At 40.5% G+C, this 26,058-nt stretch overlaps 2 protein-coding genes and 1 long non-coding RNA gene across 4 annotated transcripts; 2 read left to right on the top strand and 1 right to left on the bottom strand.

The window, feature by feature from the left end:
• The first annotated feature begins 263 nt into the window (after nucleotides 1-263).
• Nucleotides 264-2,376, top strand: pop7 (POP7 homolog, ribonuclease P/MRP subunit). Its single transcript, XM_061960386.2, has 2 exons — nucleotides 264-352; nucleotides 541-2,376. Exon 2 carries the CDS (start codon nucleotides 595-597, stop codon nucleotides 1,048-1,050), a length of 456 nt encoding a protein of 151 aa, XP_061816370.2. The 5' UTR covers nucleotides 264-352; nucleotides 541-594; the 3' UTR covers nucleotides 1,051-2,376.
• A 1,353-nt stretch (nucleotides 2,377-3,729) lies between these two features.
• On the bottom strand, nucleotides 3,730-23,259 carry epoa (erythropoietin a). Of its 2 annotated transcripts, none has more exons than XM_061960385.2 (5): nucleotides 23,118-23,259; nucleotides 11,820-11,950; nucleotides 11,642-11,728; nucleotides 11,400-11,564; nucleotides 3,730-5,583 (listed from the first exon to the last, which is right to left on the bottom strand). In XM_061960385.2, exons 1-5 carry the CDS (start codon nucleotides 23,128-23,130, stop codon nucleotides 5,431-5,433), a joined length of 549 nt encoding a protein of 182 aa, XP_061816369.1. In that variant the 5' UTR covers nucleotides 23,131-23,259; the 3' UTR covers nucleotides 3,730-5,430. The 2 variants fall into 2 exon arrangements, with proteins under 2 accessions (XP_061816369.1, XP_061816368.1); XM_061960384.2 differs by lacking the exon at nucleotides 23,118-23,259 and adding an exon at nucleotides 22,680-22,891.
• Nucleotides 11,396-12,375, top strand: LOC133606432 (uncharacterized). Its single transcript, XR_009815242.2, has 2 exons — nucleotides 11,396-11,592; nucleotides 11,658-12,375. It is a non-coding gene; the product is annotated as an uncharacterized lncRNA (long non-coding RNA).
• Nucleotides 23,260-26,058: the final 2,799 nt, after the last annotated feature.

The raw sequence follows: 26,058 nt of genomic DNA, 5'->3' as shown, positions 1-26,058 counted from the left end.
TTGTCCATGTTGAGCTTCCTAACAAATGTGCGCGGTTTGAGAGGAAGTTTAAGGGCAAACGGTGACGTCCACCTTAGACCACAAATGTGTCTAAAACGACCGTCAACAAAAAATACATCATGTAAAAAAAAAACGTATTTTGTATTGCCGTGAAGATTGTTTTTTCCTCGATATAAATTCAAATAGTCGTTTTATAATATTGATAATCGTATTTTATTGTTTAATAAAATGATTTACTTCCGGTTATATTCTGCTTCCGTGTCAATGGCCATAAACAGCCTACTCTGCTTGAGATGCTAGCGGTCTAGGCAACGACACACAGCAATTATATCATCGATTTATCACCAAAAGGGTAAGATTTGTATTCATTTGTGGTAACGAAGTTTTGATTTAATGTCAAATTGTTGGTTTTTAAGCCAAAAAACGTGTATATTGTGTTATCGAACGTTGGGTTTCCTTGCTAGCTAGGCTAGTTGGAAATGGCTCCGGGTGACATGAGAGTATTCAACAAGACACACTTCCACTTTTCTTCCGCTGCAGAATCTCAACCTATTAGCAGCTAGAGTGCCTAAATCTCCACATATTAGGAAGGATATGACAGAGCCGCGTAAACAAGGGATGCCCTCCCACCCTGCTGCGGCCCCCGTGCACTCTGACCCCACATGCCTGACCGTGGACATAGACCCGGTGGAGTACACCCTCCGCAAACGACTCCCTCGCAAGCTTCCTAAGCGGCGGAACGACGTGTACGTCAACATGAAGACGGACTTTCGGGCTCAGCTGGCCCGCTGTCAGAAGCTGCTGGACGGCGGCGGACACCGGGAGATCTGCGTGCACGGCCTGGGCCTGGCCATCAACAGGGCCATCAACATTGCGCTGCAGCTGCAGGCCAGCAGCCAGGGGGCGCTGCAGTTGGCCGCCAACACCTCCACGGTAGAGCTGGTGGACGACCTGGAGCCTGAGGACCCCGATGAGGCTGGGGAGCCCCTGACCCGCACACGCAACAACTCGGCCATCCACATCAAGGTTTTCTACCCTGACCCCCAGTGACTGCAAGTGCGTGTGTCCCTCAACAACCATCTCCATGCATGCATGTGTGTATAAACTTTATTATTACATCCGTTGGCAGCTTTGAAAGACTACATTTATCTTTTTTTTGCATGTTGTACTGCAAAACGCCTGCAGATGATTATTGTTCATAAACTATGAATCGAAACTGCCGCACCATGCATGCAGTGAGTACTCTGGTATGATCAGGGGTGCCCAAACCTTTTCCACACAGGCCTTCATACTGAAAGGATTCATAAGACCTTTTGATATTTTTAACATGCAATGAGGGCTGGATGCAAAAAAATGGAAGTATGCAGGGGCCACTTTGAAACACTTTGTATTAAATGATAGTAAACGCAATACCATGTAGATCAATATATGCTAAACTTTCTAAACAAAGCAGATTAGTGCAATGTCTAATGTAAACCTCTTGAGATAGTTGATTCCTTGTGTGTGTATATATACATCACAGGCCAAAAGTTTGGACACACCTTCTCATTTCAATGCGTTTTCTTTATTTTCATGACTATTTACCTTGTTGATTGTCACTAAAGGCATCAAAACTATGACACCTGTGAAGTGAAAACCCTTTCAGGTGACTACCTCTTGAAGCTCATTGAGAGAATGCCAAGAGTGTGCAGAAGAGCAAAGGGTGGCTATTTTGAAGAAACTAGAATACAAAACATGTTTTAAGTTATTTCACCTTTTTTTGTTAAGTGTATAACTCCACATGTGCTCATTCATAGTTTTGATGCCTTCAGTGACAATCTACAATGTAAATAGTCATGAAAATAAAGAAAACCCATTGAATGTGGGCTTTGTACCGAGGATGTCGTTGTGGCTTGTGCAGCCCTTTGAGACACTTGTGATTTAGGGCTATATAAATAAAGATTGATTGATTGATTGATTGAGATTGAATGAGAAGGTGTCCAAACTTTTGGCCTGTACTGTATATACATTTTACCAAGCCAGTTAAACCTTTTTAAGGGCTTTAGCGCACACTATTGCCACACATTTGTTTAATATGTTTTATCAAAGACCACATAGTCTCTCGCCACATCACGCTTCAAATATTGTAGCTTACTGGCAATGCAAATTTCATTAAAACATTTTTTAGGCACAGTCTACATTTTTGGGGGGGTCCTAAAATAAGCATTTTCAAGCATATCACTAAATAGGCAAACTATATGTAAAGACTAAAGTGGTTTGGTCTCCTCTAGTGGCCAAAACTACCGTAATCAGTGTTCTGTTTAGTTTTGTAGCCAATGATTGCCTCAGCCAGCATTACTGTACTTTATTGGATTAAAGAATGTCAAGGAGACTAAAGATGTATCTTCATTTCATGGGCTCTCATAATGTGGAAAAGTATATTTAGAAAGTAGTAAACTGTTTTGTGTTGCTTTATTGTCATTGCACTTAAAAGTACAAAAAATAGTTTTTAGTCCAACCCGTCTAAGAACAGACATATAATATACAGGGGTAGACAGAACAGGAAGACTGATGGGTCACCACCAAGCAGAGCCCTGTTAAAAGGTCGGAGGAAGAGGGAAGCAACTCCCATACTACCGTAAGCTCCTGTTAGAGGGAAGGGCTCTGTTTGAGACCGAAAAAAAACCTCAAGCATTTTAGGCACAAATAAACACATTCCGCCCTGCAAACCCGAATCATTGCAGAGGGGGGGATATGTCCAAGCAGGCCACTTTCCACAGTCACAGCCAGCATGAAATGACCAATTAAAGACGGGGGGCTTCTTAGCTGGGGAATCTCGTAGAAACAACCTTGCCAGGCTGATCCATCGGGAAGACGAAATCTAGATTGGAATGTTCCAAATTGCGATTTAGTTCAGAAATGTCTACGGCCTAAATGCCCACAGCTCTGCCTATCCCATCAAGCATGTGTGGCGGCTTTGGGGTACTTTGAACAGCTGCCAACTTCATCAGACTTTGTCGATACACCAGTGCAACGCTTACTCCAATCAGCAAGTATCCTGTTACCATGATTTCGAATAGATGGGTGTCTTCAATGTCCTCAACTGAAGGAATCGCCAGGCAAACGACCTTCCAATTCTCCCAAAAGGATCCATCGTGTACCCAGCAACAAACGGTCCGTCAGGACAGACGGGTTCTCCCAAACCCGAGCTTTTTAGGGAGAAGATCTTGTAAATGTTAAAAGGCAAGTTAATTCCATCGTTTGAATTTTGGAGATCAGTGCAAAACGAGGCTCCTAGAAAGTTAAGACAATACGAGACATGAAGCAAAAGCAGGAGAGCTAAGGGAAGTGTCCGCCTTTGTAGAGAGCAACAAAGTTTCTTGTGTGAAAATATTTGATCCTACTTTGCGAAAAATCATTTATCGCAATCATGTCCATGCTCCTCTTGACAGCAATAAACAAGGAGTGTCTTTTTTGTCGTAGTTTGGGCCAGTTTCATTCTGTTTTTTGTGGGATGTTCTAATTCGTGACATATATTGTCTTTAGAACGCATCACGGGCCAATCAAAACAAAGCTGTATGCCGCAAAATAGCACTTTGGACACTTATTGTTCTATACTCACAAATAAAATGGTCATCTCCTGGATTTAACTGAGCAAATGCAGTTGGGAATTAGTTATTTAACCCGAACTGATTAAATTAGTATTTTGTCATGTGGAAAGACACATCCAGACGTTAATCTGTTTCAAAACATGGGCATACTAGGATTACAATTTCAACTTTGTCTTGTTAACTATTAATAAAAATGAGTCGTGGGCCAATTTATGACAAGCTGTGGGCTGCAAATGGCTCTCGGGCTGCACTTTGTACACCCCTAGTCTAGTTGTTAGATGTAAGGTCCCAAACATAAACACAAGCTTTACCACAACTACTCACAAGGAGAAAAACAACATGAAGGGGACAGCACAGTCGTTAACACAAGACAGAACTTGTTCTTTTTTTTCCCCTAGGGTCGTTCAGGCATAGCTCGGACTTCTATTGCAGGTCATTATTTTACTGCAGGATCAACCTCTGACCAACTATGGTGCATACCAGTTGTTAGTAGATGGATGCTTTGGTAGCTCTTCAATGTTTGACCACAAGTATTGAGTCTGTTCCAAATGCAATCATTTCCTTTGCAGATCTTGGCTGGTGTTGTATAAAATAATCCACTAGATGTCAGGAGACAAAGGTTTCTTGTACCTTTTTATTTTCCATCTTTAAAGGTGGATATTAGTTTAGTGCTGTTATGTCAATGGAATTGGAGTGAGGATGGTGCCATTCAGTCACAAATAAAATTTTGTGTAATGTATTTTGTAATTGTCCACATTTTATTGTTGCTAAAAACCTCAAATTTGATGCCACATGTTAACACAGCCTTTTATTTTGGCTTCAAAGCTGTGCAAGCTCTGCGGTTTATGCCACTGACCGGAAGAGACAAGAACTGGTTGTCTCCATCCTTTTGTTCATCCAAGAATAATGTTTTTGTGTTTAAATAGCAAATTCTACAGTGATTGGACATACAAAACAGGAAAGGAGAACATGTGCAAACATCCTCAAAACCACCATGCACTTGCGCAACAAGTCACAAATGAGGAAAACAACAAGGAAAAAAGCTGGACTAGTTTGGAATAGTTAAACATTTTCTCCAAATGACGCAAATTCCAGTGGACAGTTTGCTTTCCTTTTCAGGCTTGCGAACTGAACAGTCTTCCAGCATGATTGTGGAATTAGTTGGAGGATGTTTTTGTTTCTTTTTTGCAGGCTATCAGTGTGCTGGCTCCGTGTGATTGTTAGCTGGACTGATAATGACAGCGCAACTTCACAGTTCTCATGTCCTCTTCAATGACCTCTCGTCACGACATACAAAAGTTTCTTGTTTCTTTACAAAAGTCTAAAAGGTCAACACTGAACAATACAAAGCTAAAAAGTAGAAAATCTGTATAAATAGTCATTACACAATGTTTCAAAATATATTAAACCTTGTCACACAGTAGAAATCTAAACAAGACAAATATTTTTACAAGTAAAGGCCTCTCATTCATGTTTTGTTGCCACGCTGTGTTGGCGTGATATTAATATTTCTGCATAATTCACTTACAAAAAGGTTAAACACTTGGGAAAGAGACAAACACACCACGTGCAGTCCTAACCGGCACACTAGTGCATTGACACACAAAGTGCAAGAGCGGTGCTTCTTTAAAAAAAGCCTTGTTTTGGTCTACATGTGTCCACATTTCAAAGTGCCACTCTCTCCAGAAGACCCCCTGTGGCCGCTCTTTGCCCTCACTTTAAAAAAAAAGAACAAGCAAAGGTGTGGTCGTTTGGTTGTTTCTAGCAGCTAGCAAGTATGTCACCAGAGTCGAGGCCCTTTTTAAAGCAGATTTAGCCTTGGAGTGAGAAGACGAGCCAATCAACTGACATCTTGTTGACAAGCCTGCGCCTCCAAGAGAAGGAGATGCACTTTGCCTCGCAGGAAGTTGACGTGCACTTGGAGGAGGTCAGCTGCCGTAGACACGTGCCACGTGCCCTCCAGGCCAGCCACGCTTGCCGGTGGCTCGTACTCCTGAACGGTGGAACGAAGAACATACATTGACATGATTGCCGTTTTGGGCCTACAATAAAATGTCTGCTATTCTAATGAAGTCTGTTGACAAGATTGTGTGAGGTGAGGTGAGATAGGTCTCAGCTCAACTCCCTGGAAACAGAAAATAAGTGTTCCTTAAAACTTTGAAGCGTAAAATGTCTAAACTCATGTTTAATTAAAAGACTTAGATAATCAACTAAATCATTTTTGTGGCCACATGTTCAAAAAGCTAAAGACCGGGGGGCCGGACTTCTTCCGTCACTAATAGTCTTATTTTGTACAAAACCTAAAACCAGTGAAGTTGGCACATTGTGTAAATAAAAACAGAATACAATGATTTGCAAACCCTTTTCCACCTATATTCAATTGAATAGACTGCAAAGAGAAGATAACTGGAAAACTAAATTTTTTGCAAATATTAGCTCATTTGGAATTTGATGTATGCCACATGTTTAAAAAAAGCGGGCACAAGTGGCAAAAAAGACTGAGAAAGTTGAGGAATGCTCATCAAACACGTATTTGGAACATCCCACAGGTGAACAGGCAAATTGGGAACAGGTGGGTGCCCTGATTGGGTATAAAAGCAGCTTCCATGAAATGCTCAGTCATTCACAAACAAGGATGGGGCGAGGGTCGCCCCTTTGTGAACAAATGCGTGACCAAATTTTCGAACAGTTTGAGAACATTTCTCAATGAGCTATTGCAAGGAATTTGGGGATTTCACCATCTATGGTCCGTAACATCATCAAAAGGTTCAGAGAATCTGGAGAAATCACTGCACGTAAGCGATGATACTACTGACCTTCGATCCCTTAGGCCAGGGGTGTCAAACTCAAATACAGAGTGGGACAAAATTTAAAGCTGAACAAAGCCGCGGGCCAAGGTTGAACAAATTAACCTTTTTGATAGGGACCCAAACAAGTTTTGCATTAAATATTGAACAAGCAAGGCTTATATAATAAAGTGACATGCAAAATCGAGTTTCAAATAATAATAATAATAATTAAAAAGTATCAATGGCATATCAAATACAATTTAAATAAAAATGTAATGCATCTTTTCTATTTGCAGCCTTCTGAGGTAAATATCAACATTAACTTTTTCCACAGGCTAATAAATTAGAAAATAAAATAATGAATAAACCAACCAGTCAGGACGTTAAACTGCTCAGTTTGCAACACACTGATCTAATCTGATGTGCCCAAGCCAGATACCTGCCATCTTTTCTTGGATGCTCGTCCATTAATGTCGGGGCTCAGGCTTTGAGCTGAGGCAACCTTCATTATCGAACGAAGTTGTTCATCAGTCATTATGTCATATTCCACAGTCTTGAGGGCGTGCCTTACAGGCACTGCTTTTAACGTCCTCTACGAGCTGACATCACGTCCGCTTTTCATCCCTTTTAACAACGTGCCCGCCCAGTCACAAGATATGAGCGGCTCCTGTACGCACACACACGTAAATGCAAAGCATACTTCATCAACAGCGATACAGGTTACACTGAGAGTGGCCGTATAAGCAACTTTAACATTGTTAAAACATTGTTGAATCCACACCAAACAAGAATGACAAACACATTTTGGGAGAACATCTGCACAGTAACACAACATAAACACAACAGAACAAATACCCAGGACCCTTTGCAGCACTAACTCTTACGGGACGCTACAATATACACAACCGCTACCTCCAAACCCCGCCGCCCCCCACACACACGTACACACACACGTACAAACACCTTGTAGCGTCCTGGAAGAGTTAGTGCTGCAAAGGGTTCTGGGTATTTGTTCTGTTGTGTTACTGTGCGGATGTTCTCCCGAAATGTGTTTGTCATTCTTGTTTGGTGTGGGTTCACAGTGTGGTGTATATTTCTAACAATGTTAAAGTTTTTTATACTGGCACCCTCAGTGTAACCTGTATCGCTGAAGATCAAGTATGCGTTGCATTCACTTCTGTGTGCGTGCCAAAGCCGCACATATTATGTAACTGGGCCAACACTCGTTGGACTGGATGAAAAGCGGACGTTACATTTCTCGGGAGGGGCACTGAAATTTGGGAGTCTCCCGGGAGATTTGGCAAGTATGAGAATTAGCGGTGTACCGCGGCACCGCCGCTGTATATAATCGGCGGGCCAGCTCTAGTGTTAATTTGATATCAACTCACGGGCCAAGTGAAATTACACGGCCAAATTTGGCCCGCGGGCCAGAGTTTGATACCCATGCCTTAGGCGGTACTGCATCACAAAGCGACATCAGTGTGTAAAGAATGTCACCACATGGGCTCAGGAACCCTTCAGAAAACCACTGTCAGTAACTACAGTTGGTCGCTACATCTGTAAGTTCAAGTTAAAACTCTACTATGTAAAGCCAAAGCCGTTTATCAACAACACCCAGAAACGCCGCCGGCTTTGCTGGGCCCGAGCTCATCTAAGATGGATTGATACAGAGTGGAAAAGTGTTCTGTGGTGTGACGAAGCCCCATTTCACATTGTTTTTGGAAACTGTGGACGTCGTATCCTACGGAACGAAGAGGAAAAGAACCATCCGGATTGTTATAGGCGCAAAGTTCAAAAGCCAGCATCTGTGGTGGTATGGAGGTGTATTAGTGGCCAAGGCATGGGTAACTTATACATCTGTGAAGGCACCATTAATGCTGAAAGGTACATGCAGGTTTTGGAGCAACATATGTTGCCATCTAAGCAACGTTATCATGGACGCCCCTGCTTATTTCAGCAAGACAATGCCAAGCCGCGTGTTACAACACTGTGGCTTCATAGTAAAAGAGTGCGGGTACTAGACTGGCCTGCCTGTAGTCCAGACCTGTCTCCTATTGAAAATGTGTGGCGCATTATGAAGTGTAAAATACCACAACAGAGACCCCCGGACTGTTGAACAAATTAAGCTGTACATCAAGCAAAAAATGGGAAAGAATTCCACCTGAAAAGCTTCAAAAATTGGTCTTTTCAGTTTCCAAACGTTTACTGGGTGTTGTTAAAAGGAAAGGCCATGTAACACAGTGGTAAAAATGCCCCTGTGCCAACTTTTTTGCAATATGTTGCTGCCATTAAATTCTAAGTTAATGATTATTTGCAACAACAAACGTTTCTCAGTTCGAACATTAAATATATTGTCTTTGCAGTGTATTCAATTGAATATTAGTTGAAAAGGATTTGCAAATCATTATATTCTGCTTTTTTTTTACGAATTACTCAAGGTGCCGACTTCACTGGTTTTGGGTTTTGTATATTCCCGAGAACCACCGTTCAGTACAGTCGACATTTAACGTTGATCTATTTATTTGTGAGAGTTACAAGAGTGCTCTGCTGTTTTTAAGAACCTTCTGCAAAAAAGCTAGTCAAAGATCATCTCTATGACACCACTCTTCGACTAAAATGTGAGTATTTCACAAGTTGTTTTAACTGAACTCGCAGGACACCAGTTGAATAGCCTAAATGACGAAAAAGAGAGGACCTAAGATGGAACCTTGAGGACCACTACTAGTATGACTAAATAAGTTAAACAAGTGACTACTGACTACATCTGAACTAGACAGGCTACAGCAACACCTTAGTTACATAAATCACATAATGAAAAACAACGGACTAAAAGGAAAGGACTAAAAAAGATTCCTTGAGGAATGCCTCAGTTTTGTAAATTGCAAGTTTGGCCCCCAATGTTCTATTTCTGTTAGCAAGATTAAAATATCAAATGCAAGGATCTATCGATGTGTTTACAGTGGTCCAAGTTCGTCGACACAATGGGAGCACTCTTAACATTTTTAGAAATGTGCTGCAAAAATGTTTGTCTCCCAAGTTTCAACCTGAACTTGGGGGGCCGGTGTGGTTTCATTCCCAGGCCGGGTTTTGGCCCCTGGGCCAGCAGTTAGATAATAACACTGACTTAAAATGACTGTGAATGCATAATTACATGCCAAATATTACTGCAGTTGATCACATACTAGATGACCTTTTTTGCCTAACAGTGAGCTTATTTTATTGTGGAAACAAGAGCTATATTTAAATGTTTTTCAGGGAGCTTGACCACAGGCTGCTTTTCAAATCTATTTGTCTCTAACCTGAAATGTTCACTGTGCTGCAGCCTGGCTGTCCCATGATGAATGCTTAACAATTCCCACTCAGACACTCAAAAATATTACAGAAAGTCTTCCCAGAAAACTGGAAAACTAGAGCTGCACCATTCTGGAAATGAAAAATGTAAACCACTAATTCCTTGCTTAGAATAGAGCTGAGAATATTATAATTATGTATATAATATGTGTGTGTGTGTGTGTGTGTGTGTGTGTGTGTGTGTGTGTGTGTGTGTGTGTGTGTGTGTGTGTGTGTGTGTTGTGTTCAAAAGTTTACATACACTTGTGAAGGACATAATGTCATAGCTGCTTGAGTTTCCAATAATTTCTACAACTCTTATTTTTTTGTGATAGAGTGATTGGAGCACATACTTGGAGCGACTTATGTGTGAAATTATTAACACATTACCGTAAAATATCAAATAATATTATTTCGCTCATTCACGTAAGAGACTAGACGTATAAGATTTCATGGGATTTAGCGATGAGGAGTGACAAATTGTTTGGTAAACGTATAGCATGTTCTATATGTTAGTTATTTGAATGACTCTTACCATAATATGTTACGTTAACATACCAGGCACGTTCTCACTTGGTTATTTATGCCTCATATAACGTACACTTATTCAGCCTGTTGTTCACTATTCTTTATTTATTTTAAATTGCCTTTCAAATGTCTATTCTTGGTGTTGGGTTTTATCAAATAAATTTCCCCCAAAAATGCGACTTATATTCCAGTGCGACTTATATATGTTTTTTCCTTCTTTATTATGCATTTTCGGCCGGTGCGACATATACTCCGGAGCGACTTATACTCCGAAAAATACGGTATGTTTTACAGACTATTGTCACTTTTAATGGTAATACAAATACGGGACCAAATTTGTTCCTTGACAGCTCAATATGAAACGCGTACATTTGTTTTTAAATACGGGATGATTTTTTGGTTTTCAAGGGACGGTTGGCAACACTAGGATGCGCCAGTTGGACTGCGTCTTCTGCCTGTCAGCCATCCTGCAGTTTTTAGCACTTCCATTTGGAGTTTATACTGACAGATATAAGTTAAAACTATACACTACTTTGTGCTAGAAATGGCAAGAGCGGAAGATGCATGTGCATGTATGAGCCAGTCTGCTCCACAACAAGAGGATAGGGAAAAACAAGGAACTTACTGACTACAAAGTCAGACTACAATGGGGTACTCGCACTAAGCCCTTCGAGTAAAACTTCATCGTATACGGCGATATTGGCTGACGCCACCAATTGAAAAAACGTCACAAATTAGGCAAATTCCAAACAGCTCGTTTGAAGAAAGTATGAAGGAAGGCAAATATCTCGCCATGCCTCCATGGTTTGATTTAAACATTTTGGGACATATGCTGATCCAAAATACACAAAAACAGGTTCCAATAGGTAATACAAGTTGGTTTTGCATAATAGGTCCCCTGTAATAGAAATGAGTAGAAAATACTTTTTTTTAAAGTTACATGACAGTACATTCATGCACGTAGTAAAAACATTTACAATCGGCGCCACTGGAAAAACTCACTGAGTTGGGAAGCGCAAACCAAGTCGAACCAGGGCAGGAGAGCCAACCCGCCCTGGTTTGGTTGTTATGAAATCGTAAGAATCGGCGTAATTAAGTCATTTGTCCGCAAGTTATTTTTTTGCTTCCCAGTCTCCTACTTTCCATTTGTGTCCTAACTCACCGGAATGTTGAGACTGCGCAGTACGGCGTTGATGCTGAGCACGTTCCTCAACGAATTGTCAATGTGTCCATGAAGCGCCACGTTGGTGACCGAGCTGCGCAGCGAGTTGAGGGCTTGCTGGAGGAGCCATAAGCCACACTGCACCTCCTGGGCTTTCTCCATGGCCTGGCAAACAAAGCACATCACGTATACAGTATGTAAGCCACAAGTCATAGGTTCTATCCAAAAGTGTGCATTCTTACATTTTTCATTTCCCAGATATCAAAGTCTACTGTGGTCTGGGGAACGGCGATGGACTGGGACAGGCTACATCCATCTCGGCATGACTTCTGAGGAGACAAGTGGAGGGAGGAACCGCACCTCGCAGAGTTTAATGGGAATGTCCATATAGCATTTGCCCAAACATCACTGAGGACTCACCATTGCGACTTCTGCGTCTTGGGCTTCCTTGATAAAATGGTTGAGGACCCTCAGGTCACAGATGGGCCTCAGTGGGGATAGGAGGCTTGGGCGAGTCCACTCCAACAACATCAACAGCAAGGCAAGTAGTCCTGGCAGACAGCATCAAAGCAATACACGTTAACATTTTCATGACTTTTTAAGACTAGAGCTGTCCTATCGAGTCTTTGAGCATGAACTGATGAACTTGCTTGGATGAGAGGCATTTTTAGGATACTGGTATTTATCCCTCCATCCATTTTCTATCACTTTTAAATCAAGGGGATGTTATTTGGTACACATCCCTAATAAAACTACTCTTGTTTAAAGTAGATTAGGGCTAGTAAATTCAACTGTTGTAAGTATAGGGTCGTAACGAGAACTGGTATACAGTCGTCCTTTTCCACTAAGCCTGCGTCTTCACTCTATCGCAGATTTTTTTTGTCTTTATTTCTCTTTTTTAAAGCTTATTCTAAGTATCTTTGGACTATATTGAGAATTTTCAAATGGCTAAATGAAATAAAAAATACCAATACTACACTAGTATTTGTCACTGGATGAGACCAAACCACTCAGAGTGTACTGTTCAGTATCAAGGCCACTGATTGGCTCAGCCTCAGACAGTGTAAAGTTGAACATGTGGGTGTTATTTCATGTCTAGAGGGCTCTCATGATGTAAAAAAAAACATGTATATATTATTTTCATACGCAAGGTATACAAATATTTGATTTACTGCTAATAATTCCTACTTTGTGGAAATTCATATACCACGGTCACATCTGGAGCCAATTAACAGCAATAAAGGAGGGTTCACTGTAATGATAAACCGCGGTAAACTTTCCGACAGTATAGTTTCCATCCATCCATCCATCCATCCATCTTCTTCCGCTTATCCGAGGTCGGGTCGTGGGGGCAGCAGCCTAAGCAGGGAAGCCCAGACTTCCCTCTCTCCCCAGCCACTTCGTCCAGCTCCTCCCGGGGGATCCCGAGGCGTTCCCAGGCCAGCCGGGAGAGATAGTCTTCCCAACGTGTCCTGGGTCTTCCCCGTGGCCTCCTACCGGTCGGACGTGCCCGAAACACCTCCCTAGGGAGGTGTTCGGGTGGCATCCTGACCAGATGCCCGAACCACCTCATCTGCCTCCTCTCGATGTGGAGGAGCAGCGGCTTTACTTTGAGCTCCTCCCGGATGACAGAGCTTCTCACCCTATCTCTAAGGGAGAGCCCCACCACCCGGCGGAGGAAACTCATTTCGGCCGCTTGTACCCGTGATCTTGTCCTTTCGGTCATAACCCAAAGCTCATGACCATAGGTGAGGATGGGAATGTAGATTGACCGGTAAATCGAGAGCTTTGCCTTCCGGCTCAGCTCCTTCACCACATCGGATTGATACAGAGTGCGCATTACTGAAGACGCCGCACCGATCCGCCTGTCGATCTCACGATCCACTCTTCCCTCACTCGTGAACAAGACTCCGAGGTACTTAAACTCCTCCACTTGGGGCAAGATCTCTTCCCCAACCCGGAGATGGCAATCCACCCTTTTCCGGGCGAGAACCATGGACTCGGACTTGGAGGTGCTGATTCTCATCCCAGTCGCTTCACACTCGGCTGCAAACCGATCTAGTGAGAGCTGAAGATCTTGGCCAGATGAAGCCATCAGGACCACATCATCTGCAAATAGCAGAGGCCTAATCCTGCAGCCACCAAACCGGATCCCCTCAACACCCTGACTGCGCCTAGAAATTCTGTCCATAAAGGTTATGAACAGAATCGGTGACAAAGGGCAGCCCTGGCGGAGTCCAACCCTCACTGGAAACGGGTCCGACTTACTGCCGGCAGTATAGTTTCAAAATTGAAATGATCGATTACCATACTGAGTAATCTCACTGTGACATTGCTTAAAATATTTCCTAGCTAGCGTAAATATTTACATGAATACAAGACACAGTAACATTTTAAATATAAAAATGTGTCAAAATATGTACTGTTTTAGTACATTGAATTCGGGCTGCAACGATTAATCGATTAATTGGATTTAAAAAAGCTTTGATTTATATATTCAGTTGCTTCAATTAATTATTTAATGGGTGTAACTAATAAATATTGATGAAATGCAGACCGCAAGGAGTGCCCGGAACTTTAAATACTGTATGTGGATATAGTTTCCACACAGCTGCTGCAATATAGTGCACATGAGAGTGGTGATGTATGGGTGCTGTTATCTGGGGAATCCGTTTTTGTTTTGTTTAGAATTTTTATTAATGCAAACTAGGGTTGTCACAATTTGTTTCAACAACGATTCAATTCTGTTGTCAATACGCTTCAGGGACGATATTAGTTTATTTAGGACAATACGATCCGAAACGATTCAGTGAGTTGAATTCGATTCAGTAACGTTTTAGCATAAAAATTCAAGCAGTGTGACTGTGGAATAAATACTGGATACTAGACACTGCAGGTGAAGTTTCCTATATTTGTGTTATTTCTTGTAAGGGAATTAGGTATGAATTAATAATGGCTACACACAAGAAAGTCAACAACAATTAATGGCCAATACATTTACATCTTATTCAAATAAAGTGCAACCAACACTTTAGGTTGAATTAACAAAAGGAAAAACTTTCTGCTCACATTTTCAATGTTCAAGAAATTTTCAATACCAGTAACCAACATTGAATAAGTAGATTTACCCGCCACTTTTACTTTTTTCCAACATAAACTAATACAATATTAATATAAAAAATAAAGTGCAACCAACATCTCTTCAGGTTGAGTGAGCACCTGTTTACCTGAGAAATTAAGTGCAACCAAATGTTTTCAGGTTAAATGAGCAGCGGTTTCACTCTCATTTTAGTAAAAAGCTACGAAAAGTCCGAACAAATGCAAACGCCACAACACAACAGCATGAAGTCCCAACACAACAACTTTCAGCTGTAGCACAAGTGCAAAAGTCACAACAAAGAAAAAGGCCATCCAACTTAACCGAACAACATGAAGCCAAAACACAACATCATAATGACAGAATGGAAGTGACAAAGGACAAGTTTCGGCGACGGACCGACTTCCTGAGACGGAAAGTTGAAAACAGTGTAATGAACGAAGTTGGAAAAGTAAGTGAAATGTGACCACTTTTTCAGTCATCATACTTTCTTTTCCACTTTTTCAATAATACTAATATACTATGTTCATTACAACGTTTTCAACCACCCGTGGTCCATCAGTGCAACTTGCGCTGCTGTCACTTTCGTCGTGTCCTTTGTGGCTTAAAGTTGTTTTGTGGCTTTATATTATAATGTTTTGGCCTTTTTATTTGTTATTGCTTTTGCAATCGTGCTGTAGCTGAAAGTTGTTATATGGCGGCTTAATGATATTGTAATGCTGTGTTTGCATTTGTTGTGATTTTTCTTGTATCTGCCATTTCTGTTTTTATGATTGATGGCAAGGACGCCACAGACGGGCAGACAGACTTGAGTAACGTTCAAGGTCCTCATCAATAAAAGTGCTAAACTGCATATAGTGTAAAGTCTGCTGTTCTTAAACCCAATGTTTTCCTTTTTCTAGTATCGATAAAATTCTCCTTTTAAAACGATGTTGGATTGATTTTCCGGAAAGCCAACTTGCGGAGCACAGATTGAAGTAATTGAATCTTACAAATATAAATCGATTAATTGTTACATCCCTAATGTTAGAAGTACAATTTCAACATTTATGATTTGCATTTATTAGAAAAAACAATGATGATTAGGGCATACAGAAAAATTGTTGTTCATTTCAACTAGTTTTCCTGAAAATATGCATTTAAGCTATAAAGTGTGTTTTATCCAATTACGCGATCATTTAAACAAAACAATCGATAAGATTACAAAAATAATGGAGAGCTGCAGCCCTACATTCAACAACACCATGATAATAATGATAGCTTTAGTCACAATGACCATGCATGGTATGACATATTCATAAATGAGCCTACATATTTAGAAAGACTTCACTAAGATCCTCACCATGGTGTTTCTCAGGATGCTTGACAAAGATCCTTTATATGATAGAAGGGTTCTGCAAAAATGTTGGTTTAATTTGTTGAATAGCCCGGATGTAGGACATTACTCAGAAAAGCATTGCTCATGATTTAGTTTTCACCTCAAATAGCTGAAATCACATGGTAATTGTCAGGATTACTCAAAAACATCTCCATAATAGTTTACAGAAAGAACCAAGTTAGACTAATCCATTCTTGTCTACTTTAGTTTTGTTCCCTTATTTTTCAGTAAATAAAGCATGGATAGTGATGACGAAATCCAAGAATTAGACCCATTGTGGTACAATTTTGTGCTCATCAATGCATGTACTAAATGGTGCAGATGGCCATGAGCTAGCTTTAAAATTCCAGCTATTCAAAATACTTTTGCAGTCACCCGACTGCTGATCGTGTGGTAGAGTTCAAGCAAACGCTACATGCTAACCGCGACTCAATACCGCAAATACACCCCAAATTCTTGGCTCTGCTACACACAGCATGGAAACGACTGCACATTGCAGGCTTTTTGCTCTTTGCGGGACTCGCCACCCTTTTAGAAGGAGGGTAAATGAACACGGCGATGGTGCATGGACTCATGTAATTGTGTTCATACAAGGCGGGTTCACAGGGTGTGCTTGGCAAATGAGAGCAGGTCGACTGTTGTGTTGTCATGTGGGCATGCAGCCTCACCCTTGTGCACGCCGTGCTGAATGCACTCTTTCACAGCAGCCCCAGTGTGACGCAGGCTGGGTTGATACAAATGATCATCAGATAAGGGTCATTCAGAGACACTTGCAGATTCACTTTGAGCGTCTGGTACAGCAGTGTTGTTCAACATTTACTGAGCCAAGGCACATTTTTTTCCTTGACAAAATCCGGAGGCACACCACCAGCAGAAAACATAAAAAAATGAAACTCAGCAGCTGATATTGACAGTAAAAGGTCATTTTTGCAATTGTTGGTTATGAATTCAAACCATAACCAAGCATGGATCACTATTGCTCTTGTCTCAAAGTAGGTGTACTGTCACGACCTGTCACATCACGCCGGGACTTATTTGGAGGTTTTTGGTATTTTCCTGTGTGTAGTGTTTTAGTTCTTGTCTTGCGCTCCTATTTTGTTGTTGATTGTCATGTCATTTACGGATGTACTTTGTGGACGCTGTCTGCTTCACACGCTGTAAGTCTTTGCTGTCGTCCAGCATTCTCTTTTTGTTTACTTTGCAGCTAGTTCAGTTTTAGTTTCGTTCTGCATAGCCATCCCTAAGCTTCAATGACTTTTCTTAGCATCACTCGTCTTTTGTTGATTTTTGGTTTAAGCGTTAGATACCTTTTTACCTTCACACTGCCTCCCGCTGTCGTCTGCATATTGTGATCAGGACAAACCATGTTCCTGACATCCTGCTGCCACCTACTGATATGGAAGAGTATTACACGGTTACTCTGCCGATGGCACATTTGCGGATTAAAAAATGACTGGTTTGCCAAAAATATTTTTAACCCAATTAGGTGAAATTACACAATCTCCCATGGCACACCAGACAATCTCTCACGGTACACAGTGGTTGAAAAACACTGTGGTATAGGACTTGAGATAACTCCCTATTCTTTGCCTTTAAATTCTGCATGTAGCACAAATACTTGGGCACATTTCATACAATCAGTTTATTTCCAACATGCTTAGGAACATGATATGTTAACCTTTGACACCATTGCCTAAAAAGGAGTACAAAGAAGCAGATCTTATTCAATCATACCCCTTCTCAGCAATTACTGATAGTCTGTTCACTTCTTGTGGTTCACATATCTTCATGTTTCAATAGAGAAAGAAAATAATGTGGAATGTAATAATGCATAGAAAGCTAAACAAATAACGATGGAATATGTGCAGGAGTAATTACTGACAGACATATTTCATCGTGAATGTTTCAATAAAAATATACTATAAATAATGAATTAGTAAATTATGATAAATGAATCAATTTGGGATGAATGATATCAGACACTATGGTTTTATAGCAGGGGTGTAACGGTACGCCATGCTTAGCTTTTCATTTAACTGCTTTAATTTATTTAAAAAATGTCAACCACAAAATGCTAGCAGTTAATTATTAAATACAATTTCAAATAAAAAACTGAGTATAATTAAAAAAATAAGTGTATCATCTTATAAAGGGGTGTCCCAATACATCTTTTTCACATCCGATACTGATTTTGCAGTCTTGATTATTTGACGATACCGATATTGATCAGATATGATATCAGCTCCAATCATACATACTTTTAAAATGTTTTATCAAGTGAAATTAGTCAAACAGAGAGCAATGGGAGGAGTGAAAAACATTAAACTATTTATTAGTAACCGTCTGGAATTAACTTATGCTATCTTTAAGTTGAACTGAGTGGTAATTGTTTTTTGGCAACACCTTGTGGCCACAATAATTCATTAAGTTAAGCTCATGACAGAGTAAATTGAATGATGCGGACATGTCTGTTACTGGATACTTTCTGATACGCTTCTGCCTTTGCATTTGATACTTGTTTATATTGACGAATGTTGTGTTTCAGACTGTAATATTGTTCAATAATCACTCTGATTGCGTATGTCTCGCTTGTGTGCTATTATGGGCTTACCCTTTGTGTAGCTGCTAGCTCCTAGTTACCTTTTGTAAATGACTTGACCAAAATACAAAATAAGATCAAACGACACAAGCAATAGCACTATCGGCTGCTTGTATCAGCGCTTATGTGGGAGATTTTAGATGCAAGCCAAAATAATCCGATGCTGTTTTTTTTTGTTGCTGATATGAGACCGATATCCGAGATCCATATCGGATTGAAGAACCCCTTATCTTATATGATATATAACAGTTTACAACGCTTATCTTTAGGAAAGTGCACAAGTAACAGTTTGATTGATGTGAATGATTATTTTATTTTCAGTAAATGAAAAGCAAAATGCATTCATCATCGTGTTGCTTTCACAATGTGTTCGTCACACGGCTAGAATGTGTCAACATGAATTATCGCGACATAATTTTAATCTCTATCACAGGCCAAATTGATATTGTTTATATAGTATATTGTCTATATAGTGCAACGTAACTTCCTAAATTTCACCTGGAAGGCCACATATTCCCAAAAATGTTACTTCGAAAACTGATGAGTTGTCTTCTCCTTGGCACTATGGCTAGCAATGACTCCCACTAGCCCAGGCCTGGGCAATTATTTTGACTCGGGGGGGCCAAATTTAGAGAAAACATTTCTCTGGGGGCCGGTATATCTGATTTTTAGGAACATTAATACAAAACCTCAAAATAATGTCTGATTGAATGCTAAAAACGTTATGACAGACCGCCTTAAAACACGGAATATAATTTTAAATTTGTTTACTGAATGAGACACCCAGAATGTACATGAAAATAAAGAATGTGAGATTTACAATATTAACTATGAACGATAAAACACTGAATATTGACAACCTACCCCTCTCGATCAACATATTTTACAATCAAGTGAGCAACAAAAATGCAACAAACACAGCGAAATATGAACTTGAAGGGTAAAAAAACCGACCTAAAATCTGATACATCACTAAGCTTTAGAACTTTGTTGTATAAATCTCCTTCCGCGTCTGTCCCTGACACCCGCATTTCAGGCTGGCCGCTCTGGAAACACTCTGTGGAAACGCACCCCACCCACACTGCTTGGTGCCTCGCCTGAGCTGCTGTGACTTAGATTACCAAAGTAACTAGTATATCATGCAAAAGCGCAGATTCCAACCATTGAAATACTTTGTATATTTAAAGACTTACGGTCATTTGAAAACATCACTGCACATCATAATAGCAGCTACAGTTTCAATCTTAAAGATCTAAAAAAAATATTTGGGAATGTCCGGCGAGCCAGATTGAAAAGCTTAAAGGGCCGCATGCGGTCCCCGGGCCTTAATTTTCCCAGGTCTGCACTAGCCAACGGCTGCAGTGCACTGAATTAGTTCACGGAGTAGACTGGAACTATGTGCACTTGCACTTCCTGTCCAGATTCCACGTAGGAACAAAGTCCGCCTTTAAACCGTACCAATTTTTCTATAACAAATTCCAATTACAAACACAGTAAACACCATATTACCTTTTTCTTAAACTGTCTTATATCATATTTAGAACATTGCTTGAGTTTCCAATGTATCATTTTAAGTTAAAGTTAAAGTACCAATGATTGTCACACACACACTAGGTGTGGTGAAATTTGTCCTATGCATTTGACCCATCCTCTTGTTCACCCCCTGGGAGGTGAGGAGAGCAGTGAGCAGCTGCGGTGGCTGCGCCCGGGAATCATTTTTGGTGATTTAACCCCCAATCTCAACCCTTGATGCTGAGTGCCAAGCAGGGAGGTAATGGGTCCCATTGTTATAGTCTTTGGTATGACTCGCAACCTACCAATCTCAGGGCGGACACTCTAACCACTAGGCCACTGAGTAGGTATTGCTTCTCATATTGATATGCTGAAAGTTTTCAAAGTTTCCTTCAGCAAGTAAAAATTAATGAGATCTTCTGGGAATACTTTTTCCAACATTTTCCAGTGTTTTGCAGCCAGTGATCACTGATGTTGGACTTCCACACCAAACTCATCCAAGCATGCCTTTATGGACTTTGCTTTGTGTGCTGGAAACATAAAGGGACCCTTCCCTTATTTGTTCCCAAAGTTGGTGGAGGATATTTGTACAAGACGTCTTGCTTGGGGCTCTATTCCAACCCTTGATAGATCCAGTGGTTGATTAAAATGAGTGGAAGACCTCTTTAAGATGGTGTACAAACAACTCCCCTTCTTCAAACCCCAGGAAGACTAGTGGGTTGTTGAGGCAACCAGCTAATGGGGATCCTTAATAAAAATCAAATCAAATCAAAAACAGGTGAAGATTAATTCTGACCTTTGTACAGCCACAAGAATGTCGAGCTGCATTCCCACCACGGCGTTAGAATTTGCTAACGCCAGAAACGGTGCCCAAACTTTAAAAGTTGAACAGGTTAACAGATCTATTTTTAATCGGAGCTGGGCGATCCTCGGGTGGCAACGCTTTGTTCCCGTCATGTGTTGGGATGCTCACGCTTCTGTCCAAAGCACATGAATCAAGCAAAGCTATTTCAAGGGCATCCCTGTAAAAAAAGGAGAATGCCTCCTGACCTACACCATATTGCAGCTCTCCGGGTGTGACGTCACTTCCTGACGCCCTCGCTAGAATCCTGAGGATAACCTCTGCTGACCCCGGAGTACGTGACCACTGTGTCACAACGCTCACACTTGCCATTGACTCCCCAGTCTGCAGTGTCACACTCCAGTTGGATTGCTCAACAATTACACCCTCAGAGCATCGAGATGCAGTCAAATAACATTTAGACACATTTATAACAGGAATCGCTGACACATAAACAAGGTGTGCTTCTTCCTTCTCCTTTTCAGACATGTTGAACATGTGATATTTCCCCCAATTAAAAAATAAGACCATTCGTGAAGGGCTTGAGGGACTTGCTGCTGCGTCCTTATTGCTGACAGTGCAGTTTGAATGGTCAATGCCTTTTTAAAGGGATCCCAGTTTTAGATCTGTTTTGAAGCATTAGGCTCTAATTCCTTTCACTTTGCAAGCATGGCAATGTTCACAGAGCACTACCACCAACTAGACCAGTCCAAATGGATAGAAAATACTTATTAGGATCATGTATGGTTGTTCAAGTAGCAGGAATATTGTCACGACACACTTAAATCACATAACCTCCTTCTCAGACTCGGTTGGGTTTTTTTAGGGGAAAATTTGTACAGATTGCATGTCTGTCTTGTTCTATTATGCAGTTGTTTTCAAACTTTTTTTTTTTTTTTAACCAAATACAACCTCAGAAATTTTGAATGTTATTTTTAACACTGTGATTACCAGCGGAATTGTTCATTACTTATCGTGTTAAGCAATGTCAGGTAAGATTTATCTGAGAGCCAGATGCAGTCATCAAAAGAGCCAGAGCTGGCTCGAGAGCCATAGGTTCCTTACCCCTGCTCTATAGTGACACAGCTTTAAAAGGTGCACACAGTAACTTCCTGATCGGTGCCAAGTAGGCTTCAAAATAAAATTAGATTCACACACACTGGCCGCATGCAGACAAATGATTACCATTAAAGTCAATTCAGTAGGTCAATATATGCTAAACCAGCTAAATTTAACATCATACTTTAATATCTAGTAAAATTATTAATTTCTTTTACAGTATGCCAACATACAATGAGCCCCCTGAGACACACTTTGAGAGGCCAAAATAACTAAGATACCCCCAAAAACTTCCATAATTTGCACTCCACAGGAATTAAATCTTTAAACAATCTTTTAATGCCTGTAATCTTTGTTCTCCTTGAACATGACCCTTTGCAGACATGCAGCTTGGCAATAATAAAAGAGTTCAAAATGTCAAGCATTTCATTCACTGCTGTTTGGCACCATCACAAACAATAATGCATACAGTTTAAAAGCATCTACTCTTGTCCCTTTTACTGTCCTCTCTAAAGTCCAGCATACAACAGGACTGTCGAACAAGTCCAATCATGTCAATATTCAGGCACAAAGCCTGTGGCTATTTGTCCAATCCACCCTTGACCTGCACTGACTATGCATTATAGAGCTGAAACGCGAGCACACGTCTTTAAGTGCAAAAAATACTATACATCTGCGTGGATTGGACTAGAAATTGATTTCTTTCTTTTTTGTGTGTGCCAGTGATAATGTCAACATGCAGTATTTGCGCGCGCATGCTGGGTGGTCGGTTGAGGACGTGACAAGTCTCTTACCTCTACCGGTGTTCTGCAACATTCGCACACGGCTGCCTCATCCTTAAACAGCATGCCAGCAAATGCGCATCAATGAAGCGAGCGCCCCCCCCCCAAAAAAAAGAAAGAGGAAGAAAAAAAAAAGAAGAAAAAAAAGAAAACCTCCGCGGCGCACTCGACCTGCGTGGACGTGAGTCTATGTGGAATCTCGAAGAGAACGAGACCCCCTCCCTCCCAGGCCAGGCTGCGTGTGCATCACTGCAGAGCTTTGGCCAAAGCATTTTATCAGCCCCTCGCCCCCACTCCCACCCACCAAGGCGCGAACTGGGTGGCCTGAGCGAGGACGCGCACGTCTTTTTTACGCACCCGATGTGGCGCATGCATGCCTGCAGCCATGTGCGTAAAGCTTTTAAACCACTAGCGAGTGTGTGAAAGAGGGCGGGAGGTGGCTTCACTCACCGGGTAAGTCCATGGCGGTGTCTGCATTGCTCTCACCATCCGTGCGCCTCAGCCCGTTAATTGGAAACTCGTCTCTTTTTGAGGACCCACGCCACTTATCCGGTAGGTGTTTCTAGGAACTGATCCTCTTTGATTTTTTTTTCTTCTTTATTTTTTAATTAATGATGACCACCAGGATAACAGTGCATTGTCTGACTGGTAACAATCCCCCTGACTGAAAGTTCTCTCATTGTTATCCCAGTAAAGGGTTGTTTATAAAGATTGGGGCCCCAAAAGGTAAATAGTGGCTCGCCAAAAAGCTGTTTGGACTTCCCATAGATTGTTTGTGCAGATGACAGACTTCGCTTAGGGGTTTTGTATTTTCTAATGATGGAGGGGAAATCCTAATGGAAAATGTCAAAATAAGAGCTTCCTGCCTATTAATGTCTGGAGAGCTGGCTGGATGCAACCCAAATTGCACCTGACTGTGCGTCAGGCTGATAACTTTATTTATTTATTTTTTAATTTTTTAGCCTTTATTTAACCAGGTAAAAATCCCATTGAGATCAAGGATCTCTTTTCCAAGGGAGACCTGGCCAAGAGGGCAGCAGCAAGGTTACATTAAAAAAACAGTAAACAACACATAAAACATCACATTTACAACATTAAAACTTGCTCACATGACACATAACACTTGACTTTCAGTACCAACACTTGATCAAACATACTTGGTGCACACTTTTACTTCTGTTCACACTGATATTTTCAAGCACTGTAAAGAACATATCTTGATTGGGCAACTTTAGTGACATAACTTGAATCATTCAAACCAAAACGTTGTCTGCTAATTTTATAGATTGTTTTATATTGTGTTACATATACCGTTTTATATTATGCAACAAAAGCTTCTAAACAGTACTTCGAAGGAGCTTTCGTGATACATTATGTTACGTAACTCACATTCCAAACCACACGTAGATTGTTTTATATTTAGCTCAAGTTACCATTGTCATTTAAACCCAACGCGTTTGAAAGAGCTTTTCTCATTTCGGATGTGACATAGCTAAAATATCCCAGACCAAAATGTTGTTTACTGGGTTGAATATGTACACAAAAAGCTTCTAAAATGTACTTTTAGGGAGCTTTCTTGAACTATTATGTCACCATTCTCAAAATAATCTTACTTATCTCATCATATGAAATATAACTTACTTCACCAATTATTATTTATTTATTTGTTTTTATTGTGATTACTTATGGAGGATGTTGTGGATAAATTGAGAACAGGAAGTGAACAAAAGTTTAAGCAACTGTTATGTAAAAGAAGAAGGGGTAGGATTAAATAAGCTCTGCTTCTTCCTACTCCTTTTCGAACATGTTGAAAAGAGAAACTGGAAATTGTGATGTATCATGTTGTATGCTTGCATGTTCCAAATAAACTCAAACTCAACTCAACTCATCCATCCATCCATTTTCTACCGCTTGTCCCTTATGGGGTTGTGGGGGGTGCTGGAGCCTATCTCAGCTGCACTCGGGCGGAAGGCGGAGTACACCCTGGACAAGTCACCACCTCATCGCAGATTAGTATTATGTCACACAACTCTAATATTCCAAACCATAATTCTGTTTGATGGATAGACAGAAATGGGTAGATTATTTTGATATTGTGAAAAAGATGCCATTTTAGATTAGAAAAAAGCTTCTAAAATGTACTTTTAAGAAACTTTTGTGACATATTATGTGACATTACACTAACATTCCAAACCAAAATGCTGTCCGCTGTGTTGAATATGTAGAACAGGGGTGTCAAACTCATTTTAGATCGGGGGCCACATGGAGAAAAATCTACTCCCAAGTGGGCCAGACGGGTAAAATCACGGCACGATAACTTAAAAATCAAGACAACTTCAGATTGTTTTCTTTGTTTAAAAATAGAACAAGCACATTCTGAAAATGTACAAATCATAATGTTGTTGGATTTGTTTGTTTTTACACTTACATGTTGCGGTTAATAGTATACTATCTTTACTTGTCGTTATTTATATTTTCTGAATAAATTATGTGATAATGTTCATCAGTCAACTCATTGGTGTTCATTTTCAACTTATCAAGATAAATTACAGTATGTTATTTATGTAGTTTGATAATTTTCCTCAACTGATGTACTAACATCATGAGGACACATTTAGAACAGCAGTTTCTTTCATTCAAAAAGTTCAGGTTAATTTTTATACTTAGCAAACTCATCCCGCGGGCCGGATAAAACATGTTTGCGGGCCTGATTCGGCCCCCGGGCCGTACGTTTGACACCCCTGATGTAGATCATTTTTATATTTTGCTACATTTACCATTTTCAGATCCACCAAAAGCTTCTACTTTAAATTTGCTATATTGACCTATTATATGACATATAGTTATCATTCCAAACCCATATTATGTGTGTTGGATTAAATACTTGGATTAATTTTATATTGTGTTATTTAAATGTACTTTAAGGAGCTTTTGTGACATAACGCTAACATTCTAAACCAGAATGCTGTCTGCTGTCTTGAATATGTAGATAATAGTTATATTTTGGTAAATTTACCATTTTAGGTTGCACCAAATGCTTCTAAAATATACTTTTGAGGAGCTTTGTTCCAACAGGACAATGACCCCAAACACACGTCAAAAGTGGTAAAGGAATGGCTAAATCAGGCTAGGATTAAGGTTTTAGAATGGCCTTTCCAAAGTCCTGACTTAAATGTGTGGACAATGCTGAAGAAACAAGTCCATGTCAGAACACCAACAAATGTAGCTGAACTGCACCAATTTTGTCAAGAGAAGTGGTCAAAAATTAAACCAGAAGCTTGCCAGAAGCTTGTGGATGGCTACCAAAAGCGCCTTATTGCAGTGAAACTTGCCAAGGAACATGTAACCAAATATTAACATTGCTGTATGTAAACTTTTGACCCAGCAGATT

This window comes from Nerophis lumbriciformis, linkage group LG05, assembly GCF_033978685.3.
Source record: "Nerophis lumbriciformis linkage group LG05, RoL_Nlum_v2.1, whole genome shotgun sequence".
NCBI classification, from domain to species: domain Eukaryota; kingdom Metazoa; phylum Chordata; class Actinopteri; order Syngnathiformes; family Syngnathidae; genus Nerophis; species Nerophis lumbriciformis.
The sequence above is the reverse complement of the archived record's forward strand: the minus strand, read 5'-3'. Positions and strand labels throughout refer to the sequence as shown.

Excerpts from the sequence above, each read along its gene's own strand:
- pop7 (XM_061960386.2), top strand. The coding sequence starts at position 595 with ATGACAGAGCCGCGTAAACAAGGGATGCCCTCCCACCCTGCTGCGGCC.
- epoa (XM_061960384.2), bottom strand. The coding sequence starts at position 22,701 with ATGTTGCAGAACACCGGTAGAG. Across the intron at positions 11,565-11,641 it reads ATATCTGGGAAATGAAAAAT|GCCATGGAGAAAGCCCAGGA; the intron begins GTAAGAATGCAC and ends TTTGTTTGCCAG. Across the intron at positions 5,584-11,399 it reads TGCGCAGTCTCAACATTCCG|GAGTACGAGCCACCGGCAAG; the intron begins GTGAGTTAGGAC and ends TCCACCGTTCAG.